General features: G+C 43.3%; 1 protein-coding gene across 1 annotated transcript in view; it reads left to right on the top strand.

Moving 5' to 3' along the window:
* The window catches only part of agrn (agrin), a 362,262-nt gene that overhangs the window by 227,155 nt on the left and 113,476 nt on the right, over window positions 1–21,631 (top strand). The window contains 3 exon segments of the mRNA XM_037773939.1: window positions 9,207–9,431; window positions 12,871–13,095; window positions 19,387–19,593. Of these exon segments, the coding sequence (XP_037629867.1) occupies window positions 9,207–9,431; window positions 12,871–13,095; window positions 19,387–19,593 (657 nt within the window).

The raw sequence follows: 21,631 nt of genomic DNA, 5'->3' as shown, positions 1-21,631 counted from the left end.
AAAGCTCAGGAAATGGACCACGTTCCCGAAAAAAATTAACAATTCCGAACAACAGTTCAGAAAAATATATTGACGTGCGAATTAAACGCACAAAAAAAAAATGCTGCCGGTTTGTATAATGGGCTTTAAGGGGCAGGTGACTTTAGGACAGCTTTAATGAACTGGCTATAGATGTAATAACTTTTACTGTGCATCAGTTAGTGACAGACTTGTTAAACACGTTTATTTACATGGGACTATTGAGAAGAGAGAATTAATTATCAGCCTTTAAGCTCATCATGCATTCTCGAGGAGTGTGTCCTGATACTGTGTGTCTATGCAGATGTGCCTGTGTTATGTGCTTAGGACCAACACCTACTGCAGCTGACTTTTAGCAGCTCTGAACAGCATATTGCACCCAGCGGCCATCACTCATTAGCGAATGTTGATGGCAAAGGCCAAGTGTGATTAGCCAACGCTTCGCTGCACATCAGCGCTGATTTTGGCTCCCCACCACCACTGGCTCCTGTTAATCAGGAGCTAATGAAAGGAAACTTGTGGCATATGTGCCACTTAGTCCAAATGAGTCCGCGTACCTCTTCCTAGGGCCAGGATGACATTCCCAACGCATCACTCTCTGATGGAACTTCATCGGTTTCAAACGCAGCATCTGTCTGTTCTCATTTTGTTGCGAGTTTGTGGGAATATACTGTAGGTGTTTTTGTTTTTATATTCAGCTTTTAAACTAAGTCATGTCTCCTGTTTGCTGCTCTCAGTGAAGTTTTAGTTCCATCTGACTGCAGTTTGATCCAGGGGTGCCTGGTGGAGAACTCAACAATTTAAAGCAACATAAATGCATTATTGATTATCTGTGATCCCGGCCTTCAAGAGGTAAACAAATGAGCAGTTAATAGCATCTCCGACTGCACTCCTTGACTTATTTAGGCACTAATGCCGCATTTTCACTGCTTGCTGCTCGACTCGCTCTTTTTATGCCTCGGCGACGGCGACGGCGACGGCAACAGCTGTGGCGTTATGTTATGTTTGCAGGTTGTCCATACGTCGGTCCCATTCTCTTGAATGCAATATCTCAGGAACGCCTAGAGGGAATTACTTCAAATTTAGCACAAAAGTCCAGTTGGACTCAAGGATGAACTGATTAGATTTAGGTGCTCAAATGTCAAAGGTCAAGGTCGCTGTGACTGTCCCTGTCTGTCCCATTCTTGTGAAAGTGATATCTTTGGAACGCCTGGAGGGAATTTGTTCAAATTTGGCACAATCGTCCACTTGGACTCAACGAGGAACTTATTAGATTTTGGTGGTCAAAGGTCAATGTCAATGTGACCTCTCAAAACACGTTGTTGGCCATAACTCAAGAATTCAAATACTAATTATTAAATTTCACACAAAAGTTTATCAGGATAAAATGATGAAGTGATATTTTGGACAGAAATGGATGTAAAGTGCCACTTCACCGGTTGGCGGAGACATAAAACCATGATGCATGTTCTAGTTTGGTTTTCAAAGGGTATTGTCACTAGAATAGTCAACTGTTGCGCGACACAAGACATTCTGCACAAACCCGCCTTTTTTAAATGGCCAAACTAGTGAACACAATTTTTTTTATTTACTCGACCCAGATTTTTTAAAAAATGGCAGCCGGCAAAACTATGCTGTACAATTGACCAACTCACAACTTGCGAATTTTTGGTTGTGGTGGGCTTAATTTTGAAGCTAGAGTGAAGATACTGTACTACTACTACTACTACTACTACTGTACTACTGTACTACAACCATGTCATACCAGCCTGAAGGAGGTTAAATTACGCTCCAAATTTGCGCCAAATTTTAGCGAGGAAGAACTGGCATGGCTATTTTCAAAGTGGTCCCTTGACCTCTGAACTCCAGATATGTGAATGTAAATGGGTTCTATGGGTACCCACGAGTCTCCCCTTTACAGACATGCCCACTTTATGATAATCACATGCAGTTTGGGGCAAGTCATAGTCAAGTCAGCACACTGACACCCTGTTGGGCATAACTATATATATATATATATATATAGTTATATGTGCAGCTTTTTTATATACATTTCTGGGAACCTGTCCAGATTCAACAAACTTTTCAAGTCCTGAAAAAAAACTCTCCAATCTGGCCGTAATCTCACCAGCTGTGAGCCTATAGAGGGGCCAGAACAATAAGAGTTTCACTTTGAGGAGTGTTTTTATAGTCACACAAGAGATGAGATGGTTATGACAATGTTCTTTTCAGTTTACAAGTGATCTCCAAAGGAAATGTCCCTAAATGTGTCTTAATATTCGCTGATGTTTAACTTTAAGAATTTAAGTGTTTTTTTAGTGAAATGGTGCGCTGTCCTTTAAGAGACCCGTACATCTCTGTCTGTGTTTGTCATAAATGCCACATCCAGACGATTTTATCCCGTCCTGCCTTCTGGCTGTCACTCAGCAGAATAAATGGGCTCTTCAGCACCCCACCTGTGCTTTACTGCACTTTTCAAGCGTGAGATATCTGCCACTGGAAAAATGACAGCTTCGGTACAAATTGTCTATTTTGGAATCATAAGACCTTACAGCATTGCAACATTTTAGTGTTGTATCATCTGTCAATTATATTTTTTTTCTTTAACATTTATCTTTTTTAGTGCAGCAATTAAAGTCGCCGTTCTTTGTCCCCTTAAAAGTTTTTTCAACCTTAGTTTTGCGTTGCCCACATCTCAGACATTTGGGTTCAGATCTGCCCCCGGCAAACACTAAACACCACACACTCACGCGCCGCTACTTTGCTGTGAGTGTGGCCACCAGCAGACTGGAGTGTGATGAGGGCTTTTCGGGGGGGGTTCATTTTCCATTCTCAAGGGTAAAAACAGCAAAGCGTGTAAAAGAGAGCAACAGCTGCAGTTCAATGGAGCTCTTTGAAGAACTACATCAAACACAGAGAATCATCTTCCAGCCATTGGCCTCACAGTAGAGAAAATGAAGGGTGTGTGTGTGAGTGTGTGCGCGGCCAGCATGTTGGAGAGGTGTGCAGGACTGTTAATCCTTTGGCCTTCCCTCAGTCCCTGCCTCCTGCTCCTCATCACTTGGTTCAGATGTCTGGCTGCATATTTTCTCATCCATATTTAGTTCTTGGATCTTGGTCTGTATTGATCTAGTCTGTTAATCTTGTTTATTTTCTGACCGTTCCATACTGCCTTTTTCTTACTCCCATTCTGACCCGTTTCCCTTATCTCACTTCTGCACACTCCTCTCCATACCACCTCTCAACTTTAAGCCTTTCCTCTCGTGCTTGTCCGCATCTTTGTTCAAACCGTCTCCACCCTCATACAGTAATATTTATTAATTTTTTAGATTTTTTTTTGTTGAGTGCAGCATTTCTTGTCTATCAAATCGTTTGCTTTATTATTTTATTTATTTGTTTTTGTTACTTTAAAATGCATAATTTCCTAAATGCCAGTTTTTTTCCCCCCAAAATAATTAGTGCTATGGACATAATCCTTCTTCTGTACATTTTTAGAGCACTATATACTGCTTCCATTTACACTTTCACAACAAGAAAAAAAAAAAAAAGTAAAATAAGTACATTAGCTGGCAAATAGGGAGTGATTTTGCACATGGCATGAACGTTTAGTACAGCAAGTTTGAAAGCTTTCATGTCCTTGGATCAGCATTGAATTAATGTTAATGAATACCAAATTGGGTTATGTTGTAGAACTATACTTTAAAAGGAATAGTTTGTTTTACATTTTTTCTAAGGGAGTGAAATTAAAAGATCTCATGCATGAACATTAAAGCTGCATTAGAAGTTTTTCTGTCCACTTTTGGGCTCAACAACTAGCGGAACATCACACAAGTTTGACACATTATGGCCTTATAAAGTTTTCTTTGGCAAACATGTTAGGATTGCCTATTTACACATCCAGCAGACGCAGAGCAACATGAGCATTCATTTGGAGTCGTGTTTCTGATTCATAAATCTAATATTATCTCCTTTTTGCTCTGTTTTGGCCTCCACTAACCCCTGAAAAATTAGGCTCTTCAGATGCTAAATTGCCTACTTCACCTGCATCTCCAACTAGTTCATAACTTTGTCCGTTTGGTCCTGGGCAGCATGCACTGTGTTTTCACTGGAAATAAGCTTTCATGAGAGCGGTATAGGCTGAACCAAACCATAAAGTTAAAGGCCGTTAAAAAAACGAAACAGTGAGCTAAAAGATGCTAAAACACTCCACAGAGCTGAGGGGAGCTGCAGAGTTGGGTCTGTGGGTCTGACCAGTACGACTAACCTCCTTCACACTACACAGAGTAATTTGACCCATTGTTAAAGGAACGTTTTGGGGGATTTATTAGCAGAAACAGAATATAATATTCATAACTTTGTTTTAATTAGCATATGATCACTAAGAATGGTTGTGTTTTCGTTAGCTTAGACTGAGCCCTTCATATCTACATGAAGAGCTCCTCTCTTCATGGAGTTCGCCATGTTGCACCCCAATGTTTCTACAGTAGCCCAGAACGGACAAACCAAACACTGTCTCTAGAAAGAGACTTTCTCGTTTTTACGTTACCTGAAGGCCACTGCAGTTCTCTGAAATGCTTTTGAAACTGCAGTAACGTGAGTGCAAAACCGTGGTACCGCCAGCCGCCGTCTGACTTCCGTTACTCCTAAAGTAACTCATTATGGTGAGGATGGCCTCTGAGTGAGGCGAACGACATTACTGCTGATTTGCACTCGGCAGCACACGATACCACAGTCTTGGAAGGGAGGAGTGAGCGGAGGGGTATTCAGTTGGTTGCAGTCTGCAACTGCACCACTAGATGTTGCCAAATCCTACACACTGTCCCTTTAATATAAAAATATTAGTGCAGATTAGTGCAGCTTTAAATAAGGAACTATAGTCCAGACGTGTCAACACTAGCTTAGCATACAAACTGGAAGAAAGGGGAAACAGTTAGCTAGGCTCCGTCCAAACACCTCACTGTCGGACAGAGAGCTAAATACTGCTATATCCAAAAATGTTATTATTCAATTATTCAATAAATGCATTATTGCACATTTATTCTATTTTTCTGCACTGCTCTCTGCAGTATTTTCACAACAATATTTGAACTCAATCCCCTCTCACTGTCACTTTGTCTCTCTCTTTCTCGCTATCTTCCTCTCTCTTCTTCTTCTTCTTCTCCTGCTGGTGAAGGAGGGGTGGGGGGTGTCTTGATTAGAACACACACTGCCAAGTCCCCCCACATCGCATCATTGCATTTGATTAGCTCCAACCCCCTGCTCCCTCCCTTATCACTACCAGCACAACAGGAAGCACCACACACACACACACGCACACACGCACACACACACACACACACACACGCACACACACGCATGCATGCACAGATACACATGCATACATATCACTCGCAGACTTATCTGAACTCTGTGGCTGCCTGCAAACGTGCACTGGCATAATATGAACACACACAATCTCCACACACACACACACACACACACACACACATCTGGGCTGCTGCTGGTGCGGTGGCGGCAGGGCGTCAGGTAAAGCCAGCACGGCGCCGACAGCTCCCTATCCCTAATGAAGCATTAATAAACTGCAGCACAAAACAGTGGATCAGAGAGCAGCAGAGCTCCCCCACCTGCCTGGCTGTCTGCTGGCTGCCAGGGGGAGAGATGAGAGGGGGAGAGAGGATCACTGTAATCCCCCATCTTCCAAAAACCCCTCTGCCCCACTTTTCAGGAAGACATAACCGCCCCCCTACCCCCCTGCAAAATAAAATTACAATACTCAACACATTTGCTTTAAAATTCTCCTCAAAAGTTCTTGAGAGTTGAGGTGAAAGTGTGTATTCAGGAATCACCGCAGCACATGAATTCACAATTAGGCACGCAGGTACAATTCCAGCACTCTGATTCAAATGAAGCAAACCTGCTGAGTGGAGGTATTCAAGGCGGAGCGTCCATTGAAATGATGCCTCTGATTAGAAGAATCGGAGCGATTGTTCAGTTAAAGAGCCAATCAAATCCATCCGGGTCCAACTGTGATTAACTGACAGGACTCCAAAGTGCCTTTGAAAATAGCTGAATTTGATAAAAATCTTAATTTGTTTCAACGGCACTAATTTCTTTAACGCAACTTGTATTTGAGGTTGTAGCAGGCTCAGTTTTAAAGCTAGAGTGAAGATAGTGGTATCATATGAAACTAGGTTAACCTAAGTCATACTAGCTTGTCTTGAAGGAGGCTAAATAACGCTCCAAACTTGCGCTAAACTTTTGCAAGGAAAAACTGGCATGGCCCGAGTCCCTTGACCTCTGACCTCAAGATATATGAATGAAAATGGGTTCTATGGGTACCCACGAGACTTTATGATAATCACATGCAGTTTGGGGCAAGTCATAGTCAAGTCAGCACACTGACACACTGGCAGCTGTTGTTGCCTGTTGGGCTGCAGTTTGCCATGTTATGATTTGAGCATATTTTTTATGTTAAATCCAGTACATGTTTCTGGACAATATCTGTCATTGTTTTTTGTTGTTAATTGATTTCCAATAATAAATATATACATAGTTTGTATAAAGCAAGCATATTTTCCCACTACTATGTTGATAAGAGTGTGAAAAAGTGCAATTAATTTGCGATTAATCACAATTAACTATGGATAATCATGCGATTAATCGTGATTAAATATTTAAATCGATTGACAGCCCTAATGTAAATGAATCAGGACTTAGTCTCCGTTAACTCTATTAGAACATACTTGTATATATATTACGTAATATTCTCTTAATTGGGCCCCAGGACGTCGGCTGTTCTTCGGGGTGTCCTCTCCTTCCCTCATCATAAGCGAGAGATGTCATCTCTGTTTGTGCTGGAATTGCTTCAGTGTCACTTTGTGTCTTTATCTCTCCGTCTATCCGTATTCTTATCTGCCTTTTTTTTTTTTTTTTCTCGTTATCTTTGCAGCCTAAACCTCGCCGAGCTTTGCTCCGGCGAGGGAGACTGATCTAATTGGCAGCGAGGATCATTCTAATTTAGCGACGCCAGCTCTGCTGACTTTTTTCAGCTTTCTCCTCTCTTTTTTTTGCCACCTTTCACACGATAATAATGAGAAAATATAAGCGAGAACTCCCTGAAGTTTGCTGTGCTGAGCGTGTTTTTTTTTTTTTTTTTCTTTCTTTCTTTGTTTTTTTTTTTAATGTGGGCTTGTTACACCGATCACATTCGCCCAGGCAATTTGCCTGCTTGTCTGAGTCTGAGAAGGGAGGCTTATCTGCACTAACGCCCCATCGAGGCTGTGCTTCGTATCCAAATCGGCCCCTGTTAGCATTCAAATCAGGAGCCCCCGCCTCCCTCTTCCTATTCTACCTTGCTCTCGCGCTCCTTACTATCGCCCACACCCCTCTCTGCTGTCAACACGGCTGCTTCGCTCGGCGGAAAAGAAGGCCGGGTAGAGAGAGAGAGAAAGAAAGCGAGCTATTATTTAATGAGATCAAGAAGTGCAAGGAGGGTGTTGTTTGCTGTCACAAAGCAAACAGGGGCCCCTCCCTGCAGGTGAAGAGGATCGCTGGGCTTCTCCCTCATTTTCCTCCTCTTCCTCGGTAGCTGTGACTGCTGCCCCCCCCCACCTTAACAACCACCATTTTCTCTGACAAGGTGCTTCTTTCTTGTCAGGACACACACCTCCTCCCATTCCCCAACAGCAGGCGCATGAAAACGGCATGACTGAAGGTTATTCCTACTAGTACTGTACGCTACATAACAAGTACTATTTTATACGTGCAAGTAGTGTAGTGATTGTAGCTCGTGTGTAATGACTGCTGCTGTGATTTAACGTGACCTTATACCTGCTCTGGCAGATGCAACAAGGTCACTACCGCGGCGCTGTTTTCAGGTCATCAGCGTCTGATTGTTCACATGATTAGATTGAAATTAGAGGCCAAGTGTCCCAATCGTCATCCGGTCCACATTAAACCACCGTCGATTGCTCACAATGACTTATGATTTCAAAAAAGCTATTTTCCATCAGTCTCCCTTAGTCAGAACTGTAATTTAGCACTTTATTTTGAAGTTACTTTTGGAGTGTCTTTGTCATAAATTAGGTCTAGAGTCAGTTCCTGCTGCAACACAGCACAAATATATATATATATATATATATATATAAATAAAAGTGTTCGTTAACGAAGTCTCTCGCACCAAACCCTCAAAAGGACTTGACAGGAGCGAGCGGAAAAAGAAATAGGGGGGGAAAATGTGTCATGAAGATGAGGGAATACGAGGTGTGGGGGGGAGTATCCTTTGATCAAGAGCTCTCCTCGTAGCTCTCCTGTCTCCTCACGCATCCATAATATATCTCTGCACAGTCTCGAAACAAAATGCACAGCAAAGAACTTGTGATTCAATATACCCCCTTTAAATTAAATCTGTTGGTTCTAACAAAAGAGGGGATAATATCAGACACGGGTAAATATTTATTCTAAAAACGGCAGGCTTAGGAAATGAGAGGGCCGCCGCCGCTCCGCTTCTCTCCCATGGGAGAGCATGTTTGTCCGTGCAAGTCATAAATATGCATCATGCAGCCGGATGACAGCGATTGTAATCTGACGGCCGCCTCTTGTCGAGCATATGAATCCCCGAGAATAGCCTCCGTCAGTTGCGAACGCAGGCAAAATTAAAAGTTGCACCCTGTCCCGTCGTTGGAATGAGTCATTCAGCGACAAGTGGCACACTGTTTAATTAGAGTGGAAACAGAGTCCTCCGGGGGAGGAATACCTCTCTCCCCTCCTCTCTCTCTCTCCGTCTCATTTGTGGAAAGGTAAATATTCAGAGGGTCGCTTTTCAGCCGTGTCGATTAAAGCATGCTTGAGCATAGCAATGGAGAATGTGTTGTGAATGTGAAGCAACTAAATCAATTCGTGCCGCGCTGCGAAATGAAACTTGTTTGTACGAGTAGACAGCTGCGGCAGCGCGTCCTTACCCGGGGGGTGTCGAGTAGTTCTTCAAGCCCAGAATGACTGTGCTGGGCTTCCAAAAGAGCGCCAGCGGCCACTTAAATAAAGCGGCCTGTCATCCATGTTGCATTCTACAGTGTACAGTAGCAGTAGAGTGTCCTGGACTACAGCTGGCTGACAGGTGTATTCTTCAATGTAAGAGAACCCTTCTGCTTTTGACTAAACCTTGTTTTCATGTGTGTCCCCGCCTGCAGCTCTGAAGGACCCCTGCACCGACGTGGCCTGCAGCTACGGCAGCACCTGCATCCAGTCCTCAGACGGCCTGTCGGCCAAGTGCATGTGCCCCCTCGGCTGCGAGGGCAAGCGAGAGCAGACGGTGTGCGGCAGCGACGGGAAGGACTACCGCAACGAGTGCGAGCTCCATCAGCACGCCTGCAAGAACCAGAGGAACATACGAGTACAATACCAGGGGCACTGCGGTGAGCTCTCTCCTCGTGTTTTCATTGATTCATTTCGTTTATTTGTTGTCCAACTAAAAAGATGAAAAGTGTCCATCACTGTTTCTCACAGCCCAACATACCATCTTTATATGTGTTTGATGCAGTGTTCATTTTGGCAGCTATTTTAGGTTTAAGGCCCTTACACATTGAGCCGACGGTCGGCCGTCGGACAGTTTGGGGCCGTCGGTGAGCGTCTTTCAGCCTAGTTTTTACGGTGTGTCCCGCACTGTCGGCTCTAGTCTGCTCTGTCGGAGGTTTTTTCAGCACGTTGAATCAGTGGAGGAACCCGTCGGTGAGAGAAATCACTCTGATTGGCTGTTCAGCTGGAGTGAATCAGTGCACAAGAAGAGAAACGGAAGTGAGGAAAGCAAGCAAACGAGTAAAGTCAAGAGGAAAAACACAAAAGGCTCTTGTCATTTTTCATCTTATCTCCATCTGATCGTTCCAACACACGGACATTTTCACAACGACATGGTCATCTGGAATGAAGCTAAGTGGTGAGTGAGAGTGGTGTGGAATGGTCAGCAAACGCCGCTTTATTTCATGTACCTATCATAACGACGGCTCGTATATCCGACGTCCTCGGTCTTCCGGTTTCCCTTTTTTGATTGACAAATACAGACTACCGCCACCTGCTGGTGTGGAGAGTTATTTCCTCTCACGCAGGCGCAGAGCGTACGTGCTAACTGGCCGTTGGCTGTAGTCTTTGCGGTGTGTTCAAATGTCAAAACAGAGGCGACGTGAGGCGACGCAACAGGCGACCTTCATCATCGCTAGTTTTTTTTAAGTTGGGTTGCTGTGTCCCCAGCTTTAGTCTCAGTCTTAAAATGAAAATGCTTATCAGTGCATTTTTTTTTTCTTCATAGTTTTAGTCTAGTTTTAGTTGACGACAACTCAAAGCGTTTTAGTTTTAGTCGCCAAAAATTCATTTGACTTTAGTCCAAATGTTTTCTCTCTTCATTTTGTCAACTATTTTTTGTACTTGATCTAAGTCCTGTTTAGATCATATTAATATTGATATATAGAATATATATTGAACATTTCTGTCCTTTTAGTCAAACTTATTTCACATCAAATTTTAACTTATCATTATCTGATGACAGACACAGGTTGAATGATTAAGAATGCAGCTTTGCAGTTAGTTCAAGTCTAACTAACTGAGCTCATTAATGATGCGGTTCAGTCACACTCACCGGTCCGTTATGAAAGCCAATCCGCCCACCCAACACGAAAAAATATGCGTTACTCAACCACCAGACCCGACCAAACCCACAAACTGCCAACTTTATGCATTATAGTAGCACGATTGTCAGGTTTCAGGTGTTAGACAAGAAGGACGGAGACGGACTAGGCACCGCCGCCGCTGCGACATTGGTGCTGTCACATCTTAGTCATGGAAAAAAGGTCACTGACGAACATATTACGTCATAGTTCACGAAATGAACACTGGTTTGATGATAAATTAAATTTACAATGATATAAGCAAGGGAAAAGCAGAAAACCCTGGATGTTCATTTTTGGCATTTTTACATGATAAATTACTGGAATGACTTTTCTTTCTCCTCTACATTCTCTGCTCCTCTCCTTTCTTCTCTCTTCACTCTGTTTACTACCTCTGGCTTTTGTTGTTTCTCCTTCACATACCCCGCTCACTTGCGGCACGCCTCTGCTAATTCTCATTTTTCATTCAGCTTGCTTTGCTTCACACAGGTACTCCCGCGGTGCGAATTGTTGTTTTCTCTAAGTAGGTCTTTAGAGCTGTCGTTTTCGTCGGGCCCAGCTCTTTTTTTTTGCTCATCCTTGTTATCATCAGGCGATAGTTGTTTACTCCTAAGGCGCTCAACTTTGAGTTTTTTTTAGTTTTGTTTGTTTTGAGCCAGATGGAGGGAAAGAAAAGCAGACACGAGCTCTGTCTCTTAGCAGCGGGAGCCTCCGGGACACGGAGCAGTGTGGTGGGGAAAGAGAGATGGATGTGCAGGTCCGCCAGCGGAAGGTTGCTCGTATAAATCCAGCCCGAGTCGGCCAAAGTGACCCGAGTTGCCCCGTCCTCCCTGGGGAGGGCCGAGGCGCAGGGGACCAGTCGGCCCTGATGGTTCCTCTAAATCTTCCCACAGACGTTTTATCTAAAGCCTTGGCTATTCCAAGTTGCTAGCCCTAGCCAGACAAATGCAGTTGATTTATCCGCACTGCTAGTTTTTACAGCAAACAGGCCATTCTTTTTGTAATTACCCTACTTGCTCAGCTGGATGAAAGCATGGATCCTGGAAGCTGTTCTTCTCAGTTAATGGGAGGTAATGGTTCTCTTCCTCAGATAATGGTCCGGCTGGCGGTGTGAGGCACTGCGTTATGCAGAGACGCTGCATGCATTACGATAAAAAACCCTGTTTGCTAGTCTCTGCAAGCCTTTTTGCATTGTGCTGATAGAAGAGGCCTGGCCAGAGCTGGCCGCGGTCACTCCTCCTCCTCCTCGCCCTCCGCAGCCAAAACGCTCTGTCGCTTTTTATGTCCACGCATTGTCGCTCTTTGCGAGCCTGCCAGAGGTCTCTGGAAACCATTTCCCCTCATTCTCTTCCTCTACTCCTTCCTTTTCCCGATGATAGGGCGTTTCATCCTCGGTGTGTTTTGAATGACTCGCCGGCAGCTTGGCAGTGATTTGATATGTCACGGCGCTACATAAATCCTTTGTCTTCCCACATGCCGAAAGCGTGGCGGGCAGGATAAAGCTCGGGCGCCTGTTTCAAGGAGCAACACCTCCCCCCCCTCTACCCGTCCCACACATCCACAAACCAATTCCATTATGATCACGGACTGATACGGCCGAGCGTGCCAGACCGACGCTCCCCTGGAAGGAGGGAGGTGCCAGGGAGCAAATCAACCCGGCCGTCTCTTCATCCATTTCCTTGTCTCTCCTTCACATCCAAGGTCCCAGTCGGAGCTGCTCTCAGCTGCTGGGCCACCGATAATATCTGCGGAGCAGCAGTGATGGAGCATCATGTCTCCTCTTCCCTTTTTTTTGGTCTGTCTTCTCCTTTCTCTTCTCTTCTGTTCTCTCTGAATTTACTAGTCAAACAAAAGTTAATGCATTCATCCGACTGAGATGATTATTGGCCATCACAGGTATATCGTTGTTTACTGCAATTTAAAAACAAAGCTCTAACAGGAACTCGACTTTGGAAGGAATTAAACAGTTGCCAGTTTTGGAGGCAATTAATCCAGGACACACCTGCTCTGTTTTAATCTGTTTTTCTTTCTTTGCTTTTCCACAGAGGACCAAAAGATGGACAGAGATGTTTTTTGATTAAAGCTCTCTTGTTTTAGTCCCCCCGGGGTCTAGTTAACATAAACAGATTATTAAACGTTATTTCACTAATAAAAACTGTTCTACATACTGAGCTGTACTGCGGTTGTGTCTCCACAGACCCGTGTAAAGACAGCGAGAACAGCCTGAACACGTTGTGCCGGGTGGAGGCGCTCACCCGCAAGCCCCTCGTCTTCGGCCTGCCAGAGTCGTGCCCGCCGGGTATGGAGCCTCTGTGCGCCAGCGACGGCCAGACCTACTCCAGCGATTGCGCCATGGGAGCAACGAGCTTGCAGAAAGGCATCAAGCTCAGGAAGATCCACGCTGGACGATGCAGGAGGCTGGGTAAGGGCGAGCTTTGTGGTACTGAAAAGTCATGGATGAGTATTAGTTGTAGAGAGATATTGTGAAAAAGATAAGCCAGCTGGGATCTCAGTGAATACTACATTATACAACTTTTAAGAATCAGAAAATCTATTTATCCATCATAGAGCAGTGGGAAATTGTCTGTGAAGCTGCTCACAACTAGCTTGTTGGTGAGTAGATATAAAATTAGGGCTGTCAATTGATTAAAATATTTAATTGCAATTAATCACATGATTTTCCATTGTTAGTCGTGATTAATCACACATTTTGTATCCGTTCAAAATGTACCTTAAAGTGTGATTTTTCTTGTATTTAATACTCATCAACATGGGAGTGGACAAATATGCTGCTTTATGCAAATGTATGTATATATTTACTATTGGAAATCAATTAACAACACCAAACAATGACATATATTGCTCAGAAACCCTCACAGGTACTGCATTTAGCATAAAACGATAAGCTCAAATCATCACATGGCAAACTGCAGCCCAACAGACAACAACAGCTGTCAGTGTGTCAGTGTGCTGACTTGACTATGACTTGCCCCAAACTGCATGTGATTATCATAAAGTGGGCATGTCTGTAAAGGGGAGACTCGTGGGTACCCATAGAACCCATTTACATTCACTGATCTGGAGGTCAGAGGTCAAGGGACCCCTTTGAAAATGGCAATACCAGTTTTTCCTCGCCTAAGTTTGGAGCGTTATTTAGCCTCCTTCACGACAAGCTAGTATGACATGGTTGGTACCGATAGATTCCTTATGTTTTCTAGTTTAATTTTATACCAGTATCTTCACTCTAGCTTTAAAAGCCCGCTACAACCTAAAAATTAGGTCAAAACTCCTTACACTCAATGCAGACTTTATTTCTATACCCTACCATTAGTGAACTCCTCGACGGTGTCCTCCTGTTCTTTGTGTTTGTTTTCCTGACCCTCCTCTGTTTGTTGTAACCTTTCTGTATCGTGGCCTCAAGCTCAACCAACTCAAGACACCTCATAATTATCCTAGATTGAATCTGTTATGACCCACTGTTCCACCTGCAGCACTGTGGAGTGTTTATGGACGGGAATTACTAGAAAAGTTATATGAATATGAGCATGTTTTTTTATGTAAATATGTAATGATAGATGAGACTTCTTGGTCATTGTGGTCATTTTCAAAAATAATGCCATGTTGTAAAAAATGATCCAGATACAGTGTTTGGGAGAGTACATATCTGAAACCTTCAAAGTATAGTGTATGGTGTCTGCCTAGCTTCAAAACAGTTTGTCACTCCAACAATAAATTAGAAAGGCTTTTAACTGTGATGCATTCAAAGAAATCCATACTTAAATCCAGATGCATTTTATGCTGTTTATTTAAACGAAAACAAATTACAAGCAATAACTGTATTGGAATAACTAAACAGTCAACAGGAAATATCAGAGCCTAGCTCACCGTCTTTGTCCGAATCCGAACAGGTGAACAGGTAAATAATGTGAGACCACACCCCTGTGCCAATTACAGGAAGTGATAGTAACCAAAAAGAACAAATAATAATAAACAACACAGGCTAAATACACATTTTGTCTCCTATAGTCGTGATGGGCTTTAACGGTTTAAGAAAAGCATTGAAACATCTGCATCACAATGTCATATATGTAACTAACGTTCACGTACTGTAGGTCACATGGTTTCTTCCTAATATTTGGACATGTGTACTGTAGGTGAGCTAGCATTAAAATCTGACCCTGTAACTGTATCCCACTGCTTGGTACAGAGATAAATGACTCTGAGGTGTCGGGGTCCGTACTGTATCCATGCTAGCAGTAGCCTCCTCTGGCCTGATAAGAGCCTCCAGGGCTCTTATCTGTTCTATTAGAACAGGGGCTTTAAGCCTTAGTCAACAAAGAGCTGTCAGCTTTTACTGTACGTCTGATAGCCATCGGAGGAAATCCAATTTTCCCGCTGTGTTGTCGGCGGGGGCCTCGCTGTGTTGGTTTACGGCAGTGATGTGCGGAGACCCCCGCACGTGTACTAAGACCCCTGACAACACCAGAGACAAGAATAGATCACTGCACGACGGCCAACAATGAAGGCTGATGCACACTTCTCTGACACACCCCGGTTCTCCCGTTCGCTCGGGTTGACAGGCTGATGGAGGAGTGTGAGGGCTTACAATTGCACAAATCCCGGCCTGAGTTTGTGTTCGCGTATAAGTGTGTGTGTGTGTGTGTGTGTGTGTGTGTGCACGAACAAGTGGATGAGCGCCTTTTCTTTTCTTCTTTTTTTTTTCCTTTTCTGCTCTGCCATTTTCAAATGAAAGAATAATTCAATTTGAAACAGAGATCCATGAAATCATATCCCTAAGCAAATTACAAATTGGTATCTAATGAAAATGGCCATTTCAACTTGTAGCCATGACATTGCACATCCTTGTAGCCCCTCTCACTCAGATACAGCCGCGATGTAATTAAGTGTGGCGTGACAGGCTTTTAAAGAAAGGACAAGAAGGAATTGAATTGCTGTACAAATTTGATCCACTGATCAGGAATGAAATAAATTCGAAGCCTAGTGAGCGCCTCCAGAACAGAGAGGCCTGCTTCAAATTGGATTTTCTCACTTCAATGGCAAATTTGCCATTTCACATTACCAGTGTTTCTGTCTCTTTTCTTAATTTCCGCAGTCAATTTCTGCTTAGTGAGTCGAAATGTAATGAATATAATAGTTTAGACTTTAACTTGACCCTAAAAATAACATTCTTGAGTTTGAGTTCCCCAATTTTATTAAAGTTATTCCGGAACTTTTATCGTTTAAGTTAGATGGGAGTGCGACAAAGCTGAACTCCAGGCAGTTGTATGGGGTTGCATCACCAAAGAGCATGTATTAACGGCAGCCAATCACAATGACATTAAAGGCAGGGTTGGTAATGTTGAGAAACCAGCAAAATACAGATACACTAGATTTTAAAAATGGTCCAAATTAAAAACCCAGCCCAGTGTTGCCAAATCTTTTACAATGAAAGCAGCTAGCAGCACTAGCTCCAAAAGTCCCTAAATCTAACGAGAAAGTCGGCAACACTTACAGTCCGTTCGTCCCTGCAAAGCCACTCCCCCAAAATTATCATTATGAACATAAATAATGAACATGGCTACTGTTAAAACTCACAGCTGTTACGCTAGCAGCTTTGTGGAAGACTCCAGTGATGCGCAATGAGTGCACGGGCCGAGTGCACGCAGGTAGACAGGCAGGTAGCATTCCAGCTGAATGAAATGATTGGATGGGCTTATAGAGAGGGCGAAGTCCCGCCCCTTCCGGTGGACCCCGTGTGACCTTATTTTGGAAAAAAATATGTACGGTAGTCAACAGCAAGGGACAAATATTTTTTTGATCCCGTACGAATTGCACCGAGAATCACACGTATGATGTTTGTCAATTTTAAAACCTAATTTTGCAACAACACTAGCTAGCCTGCTATCTTAGCTATGTTCCATGCACAAATGAAACATTATCTTACCTGATGTGTTTTATTCAGCGATTCCCTGGTCTTTTTATCAGCCGGGAAGCGAAAGAACGAGCGAGACTCGTTGCTGGTGTGAGTTCATCTCAGTACAAAACACACAGGCAGCGTAACTTCAGAGAGAGAGACGTCACTTACAATCTCCTCTCCTCACCGCTGGATAACCGCCAGATACGACACACCGGACCTTTAAATTGACAAACATCATATGTGTGATTCATAGCGCAATTCAAACGAGATGAAAAAATATTTTGTCTCTCGTCATTGACTACCGTACATATTTTATATGTAATAATGAGAATTTCAACAAATATAAAAAAAATTATGTAAACAGCACCACCAACCATATCGACAATTATTGCAATAAACTCAATAAAAGAGGGGAAATGTAAGAAGAAAAAAAAACTTTTCTGAACTGAAATAGCAATTATATTACCCTGAACTGCAACTAAACTACAGTATTTCAATAAAATCTAATACTTTCACTTTTTCATCATCCAATCTCTTGTGCGGTAAGGGCAATCATTTCTCTCACAATAGTAAATTACTCTCCCAGCTTCAACAGAATTCACCTTAAGTTCAGCAGAAAAACTGAATGACGTTCTAAAAACTGAAGTAAACAAATTAACTGCCGTGCTTTGAAAGAAAGCATCACTGAAATAATAAACACTCTCACTCTATTGTTTGACCAGCTTTGTATCCGTCAACCTGCAATCTGGTGGCTGATCTGTTGGGCTTTAAATCCCATTAATCTGATTTTACATCTGTACTTCTATTATTTAAATGTAATTAAATTGATTTGTAAGTGCGTTTTCTATAGTTGTGAACATAACTCTTCTTAGAACTGACTACTTATTGTATTAATTCTTAATTAACACAACATATAATCATGTTCTAGTTGTTAAAACAATATCTGAAAAAGGCTTTAACCTCTGATGCTGAAAGAAAAAGCTTTTTACACACGCTACCGGTGGCGTCAGTCCACCCTAACATGTAATTACTGTTTGGATGGAAACTGATTTATTTCCCCACGGTTGGACCCGCGGTGTCACACAGCAGGAAGAAGAATCGGTTCAACACTTTGCTACGGTAGCTTGAAATGTTGTTTTTTACGCTCGCTGACTAGTTCTGTTGTCCTCTCCTCTATGGTGATGATCAGTCTGTCACACTGTTACAGAAGTGCCAGTTGGAAACCGCTCTAAAAAAAAAAGCCTTATTGGGTGTTTATACAGATGGGTGACAAATTCAAGAAAAAAAACTGAGTGGAGAAATAGAATGAATGCAGATTGCTGAAGGGTTTGATAAGTCTGGAAATCGGCTAGGTTAACCCTCTGAGACCCCCAATAGATTGTCTTTTTCTAGGGGGGTACAGGTGGTAATAGGGGGAGATAGCAGGTCAACAGTAGATGTCACATAGAAGTGGTGTACATCATGTGAAAGCTGGGAACCTGAAGATTAATTTAAGATGCAGTTCAGCACTGTGTTCCAGTCATAAATCATAAATACTCGTTAATTCATTATTTAAAATAGATTGTAAAAGTGCACAAGGGCTTAGAACATTATGATAGAAGTGTATGATGGTCATTCCGGGTGGCTGCAGCTCAGACGGTAGGGCAAGTCGTCCACCAATCGGAAGGTCGGTGGTTCGATCCCCGGCTGCTCCAGTCACATGTCAAAATGTCCTTGAGCAAGAACCCCAAATTGCTCCCAAAGGCATAGCCATCGGTGTGTGAATGAGTATTTAGATGAATGTGTGTGTCAATGGGTGACCGCTGACATGTAGCGTAAAGCGCTTTGAGTGGTCGGAAGACTAGAAAACGCTGTTGAAATGCAAGTCCCTTTACCACTCCCATGCTCTCTTATGTCTCATAAGTTGTTGCAGCAATATTTGGGTTGATACCATTTGTTACACAGATTTCGTGCTAAATTTAACCATTTTTACCACTGGAGAATTGATAAAAATGATCAAAAATGCCTCCAAAATACCACATTAAGACACCAGCACCTTGAGGAACACCATAGAAAAAGCCATGCTGTGATTTGGTATGAAAAACTTTTGACATTTGGAGATTTTTCAGCAATTGGATGGCAACCACTTCTATTCTGAAAACTGCTCAGAAACCCCCTTATTGTCAATCTAGCTAGGAAAGCCATCCATCCTCTGAATGCTCTAGATCTGTTGTTTGTGGTTGTAAAATTTCATGAGGCTGTGATTATCCTAGAGGTCACCACAGGTCATTTTATACAGGGAGGTCAAGTTTCAAAAAATGGTCGCAAAACAATGAAATGTCTCCTATGGGGACTAACATCATCACAAATGAATACAGTTGGGCTCATTGGATCCACAAGAGTCTCAGCTGTACAGTGATACCAAATTTATGTAATTCCAAGACTGTTTAGGGACCCCAGTATGCAGAAATATTCAAATAGGCCATTTTAGAATAGGCATATCTGTAAAGAGGAGACTCGTGGGTACCCATAGAACCAATTTTTATTCACATGTCTTGAGGTCAGAGATCAAGGGAGCCCTTTGAAAATGGCCATGAAAGTTTTTCCTCGCCAAAATGTAGCCTTACTTAGGAGCGTTATTTAGCAACGAGTTAGCATGACATGGTTGTTACCAAAGGATTCTTTAGGTTTTTTCTAATTTCATATCATATCTATACTAGCTCTAAAACTGAACCTGCTACAGCCTCTGAAGGACAGTAAAGTCGTCAATCCACAAATTCGACATTAATTCCGTTTCTACCCATCTCCTTCTTCCAGAGGACTGTCAGGAAGAGTGTCTCTTCAACGCTGTGTGTCTCGTGGAACAGCTGAACGCCCGCTGCTCCTGCGATCCCATCGAGTGCGACGGCACCTACAAGCCCGTGTGCGGCAAGGACGGCCACACCTACACCAACGACTGTGTCCGACGCAAGGCGGAGTGTCTGAGCAGGACCCTCATCTCCATCAAGCACCCGGGGCCCTGTGGTGAGTGGAGCTGGAGGTTGAGGATGGAGCTTGACAGGGACTAATGCTGTTTCCTCTCAATCCTTCTCTCTCTCTCTAGCTCTGCTTATTTGAATGCATATTCAATGTGTTTTCCCCTCTCTATCTTCTAGGCTAACTGTATGTTTGTCTGTACTGTACTGTTTGAAATAGTGCTCTGTGGAGGGGGGGGGGGGGGGGGGGGGGGAACTCAAACCGCCAGGACGTGTATGCCTTGCTTATAAAAACCGTGCCTTCACTTCTCCACCCGTTCACCTCCCATCCATCTCCTCATCCCTGTCACGCTTCATCCCTCCATCTCAAACACACACAATGAAACGCCACCTTCATGTTTCATTCATCCGCTCTCCGTCTTCCACTCCTTCCACTTCGGTGGCTTTTGTCGTTTTTTTCTTCCCTCCTCTGTCTTTGTCTCCTTGTCGTGTGTGTTGCTTTTTTCTTGTATAAAAAAAAGCTATTCTTTCTTGTTTCAGTGCGTCAGTCAGTCTGTCTGTCTGTCTTTGTCCGTGTGGCCGTCTTCCTGGCTGCCTGCAGGCTGCGTCAGGCTGCAGGTGGAAAGTGGGGTCACCCAGTGGGCGACCTCCATCAGGTGGATTCTGAGGGGGTGAAGCCCTTCCCCTCGTTCCGAGAGGACCTAACAGGAGGGGTCTCGTACAGCTGTCTTTTTTCCTCTCACTCCTCCTGTCTCTCTGTGTCATTAATGTCCTCTCCTTCTGTTTACCCTCCTGCAAAGATGTGACTCGTGAGGTTGGGGAAGTCTTCCTCTCTCCCTGCTCTCTCTCTCGGCTTTATTTCCTGCCTAACTAAAATAAGCTTCTCCTGTTCCTACCTACCTACCTGCCTAACCACTGCTCACCTCTGACTCTTTTCTTTCTGCATGCTACTGCATGACCTCACTGCCTCCCAAATAATCCCTCTCTCCATCACCATCACAAATCTCAGTCTTTTACCATTTCTGAGCATAAAAGCAACTTAAATAGATAGATATTATAATGATAGATATTGAATCACCTGTTGTCTAAGAAGGTCAAAAGACAGGTAGCCAAATTCGTGTTCATTATGTGCAACTAAATGAGATTAGTAGTAGATATGAAATTATTCACTGGCTATATGTGTTCAACCACCTCATAGTTATTAAAACATTAGCAATTGAACATTAAAAAAACATTGTCATTGAATGTAATCCAGGGTTTTACAGGACCGTCTGGTGAAACTAAGAAGCATGCAGCCTGAATATATTGTAAATATGTTGCTGCTGATAAAAGAAGAATGAAGAGATAAAAGATTCAATAAGAGATCTGTTAGCCTTTGAGTTTAGCCAATTTTATGAACCTGTAATTTAATCCAAATTAAAAGTGACTAATGGTACGTATCCAATAGTGAGCTGCACTTGCTTGAACAGATTTTTTTTCCTGTCAAGGGTACAAATTTTAAAGAATGCCCCTTTTAACTAGGACTGGGTATCGGTACTTGATACCTTTTAAGGTATCGACTGAGGTAACCCAGTGCCAAGTAGTATCAGAACCTCTCCAGTCAAACGATACCTGCAATCGATCCTTTTTGTGCCCAGGTCTAGAACAAAATGACTATTTGTATGATTTTGCTTGCAGATAATCACCAAAAGCGTTCTTCGATTTAATGCGACGTGTGATTGGCCCGCTACCGCAGCAGCCACAACCCCTACAGCCCATGGGTGTATTAAAAGAACTGGATCCAGCGTTGGAGGCGGGGCCCCGGTCATTCCTATGAGTGTTGCTCATTGGCGCATGAAGCCTAAGTGGCTCGACTTCCGTCTGGAGAAGTACCCAGATCTTGGCAGAGTAGCGTCCGAGATGATTGGCAGAGTAGCGTCCGATGGGTCACATGACTCGGTCACGGGGTCCTAACGTCACGCCGTCGTCACGGCTTGGCGCTCCAGCCTCGGTCTGGGTCTCACTCACATGAATGGAGGAAGGGAAATAACTCTGGATTCAGCTATTAGTGCATTTTAAAACTTTAAAAACGTAATGATTTAAATAAG

The sequence above is a fragment of the Sebastes umbrosus genome, chromosome 6 (assembly GCF_015220745.1).
Source record: "Sebastes umbrosus isolate fSebUmb1 chromosome 6, fSebUmb1.pri, whole genome shotgun sequence".
Classification (NCBI taxonomy): Eukaryota; Metazoa; Chordata; class Actinopteri; order Perciformes; family Sebastidae; genus Sebastes; species Sebastes umbrosus.
This window is presented reverse-complemented; position numbering and strand designations above follow the sequence as displayed.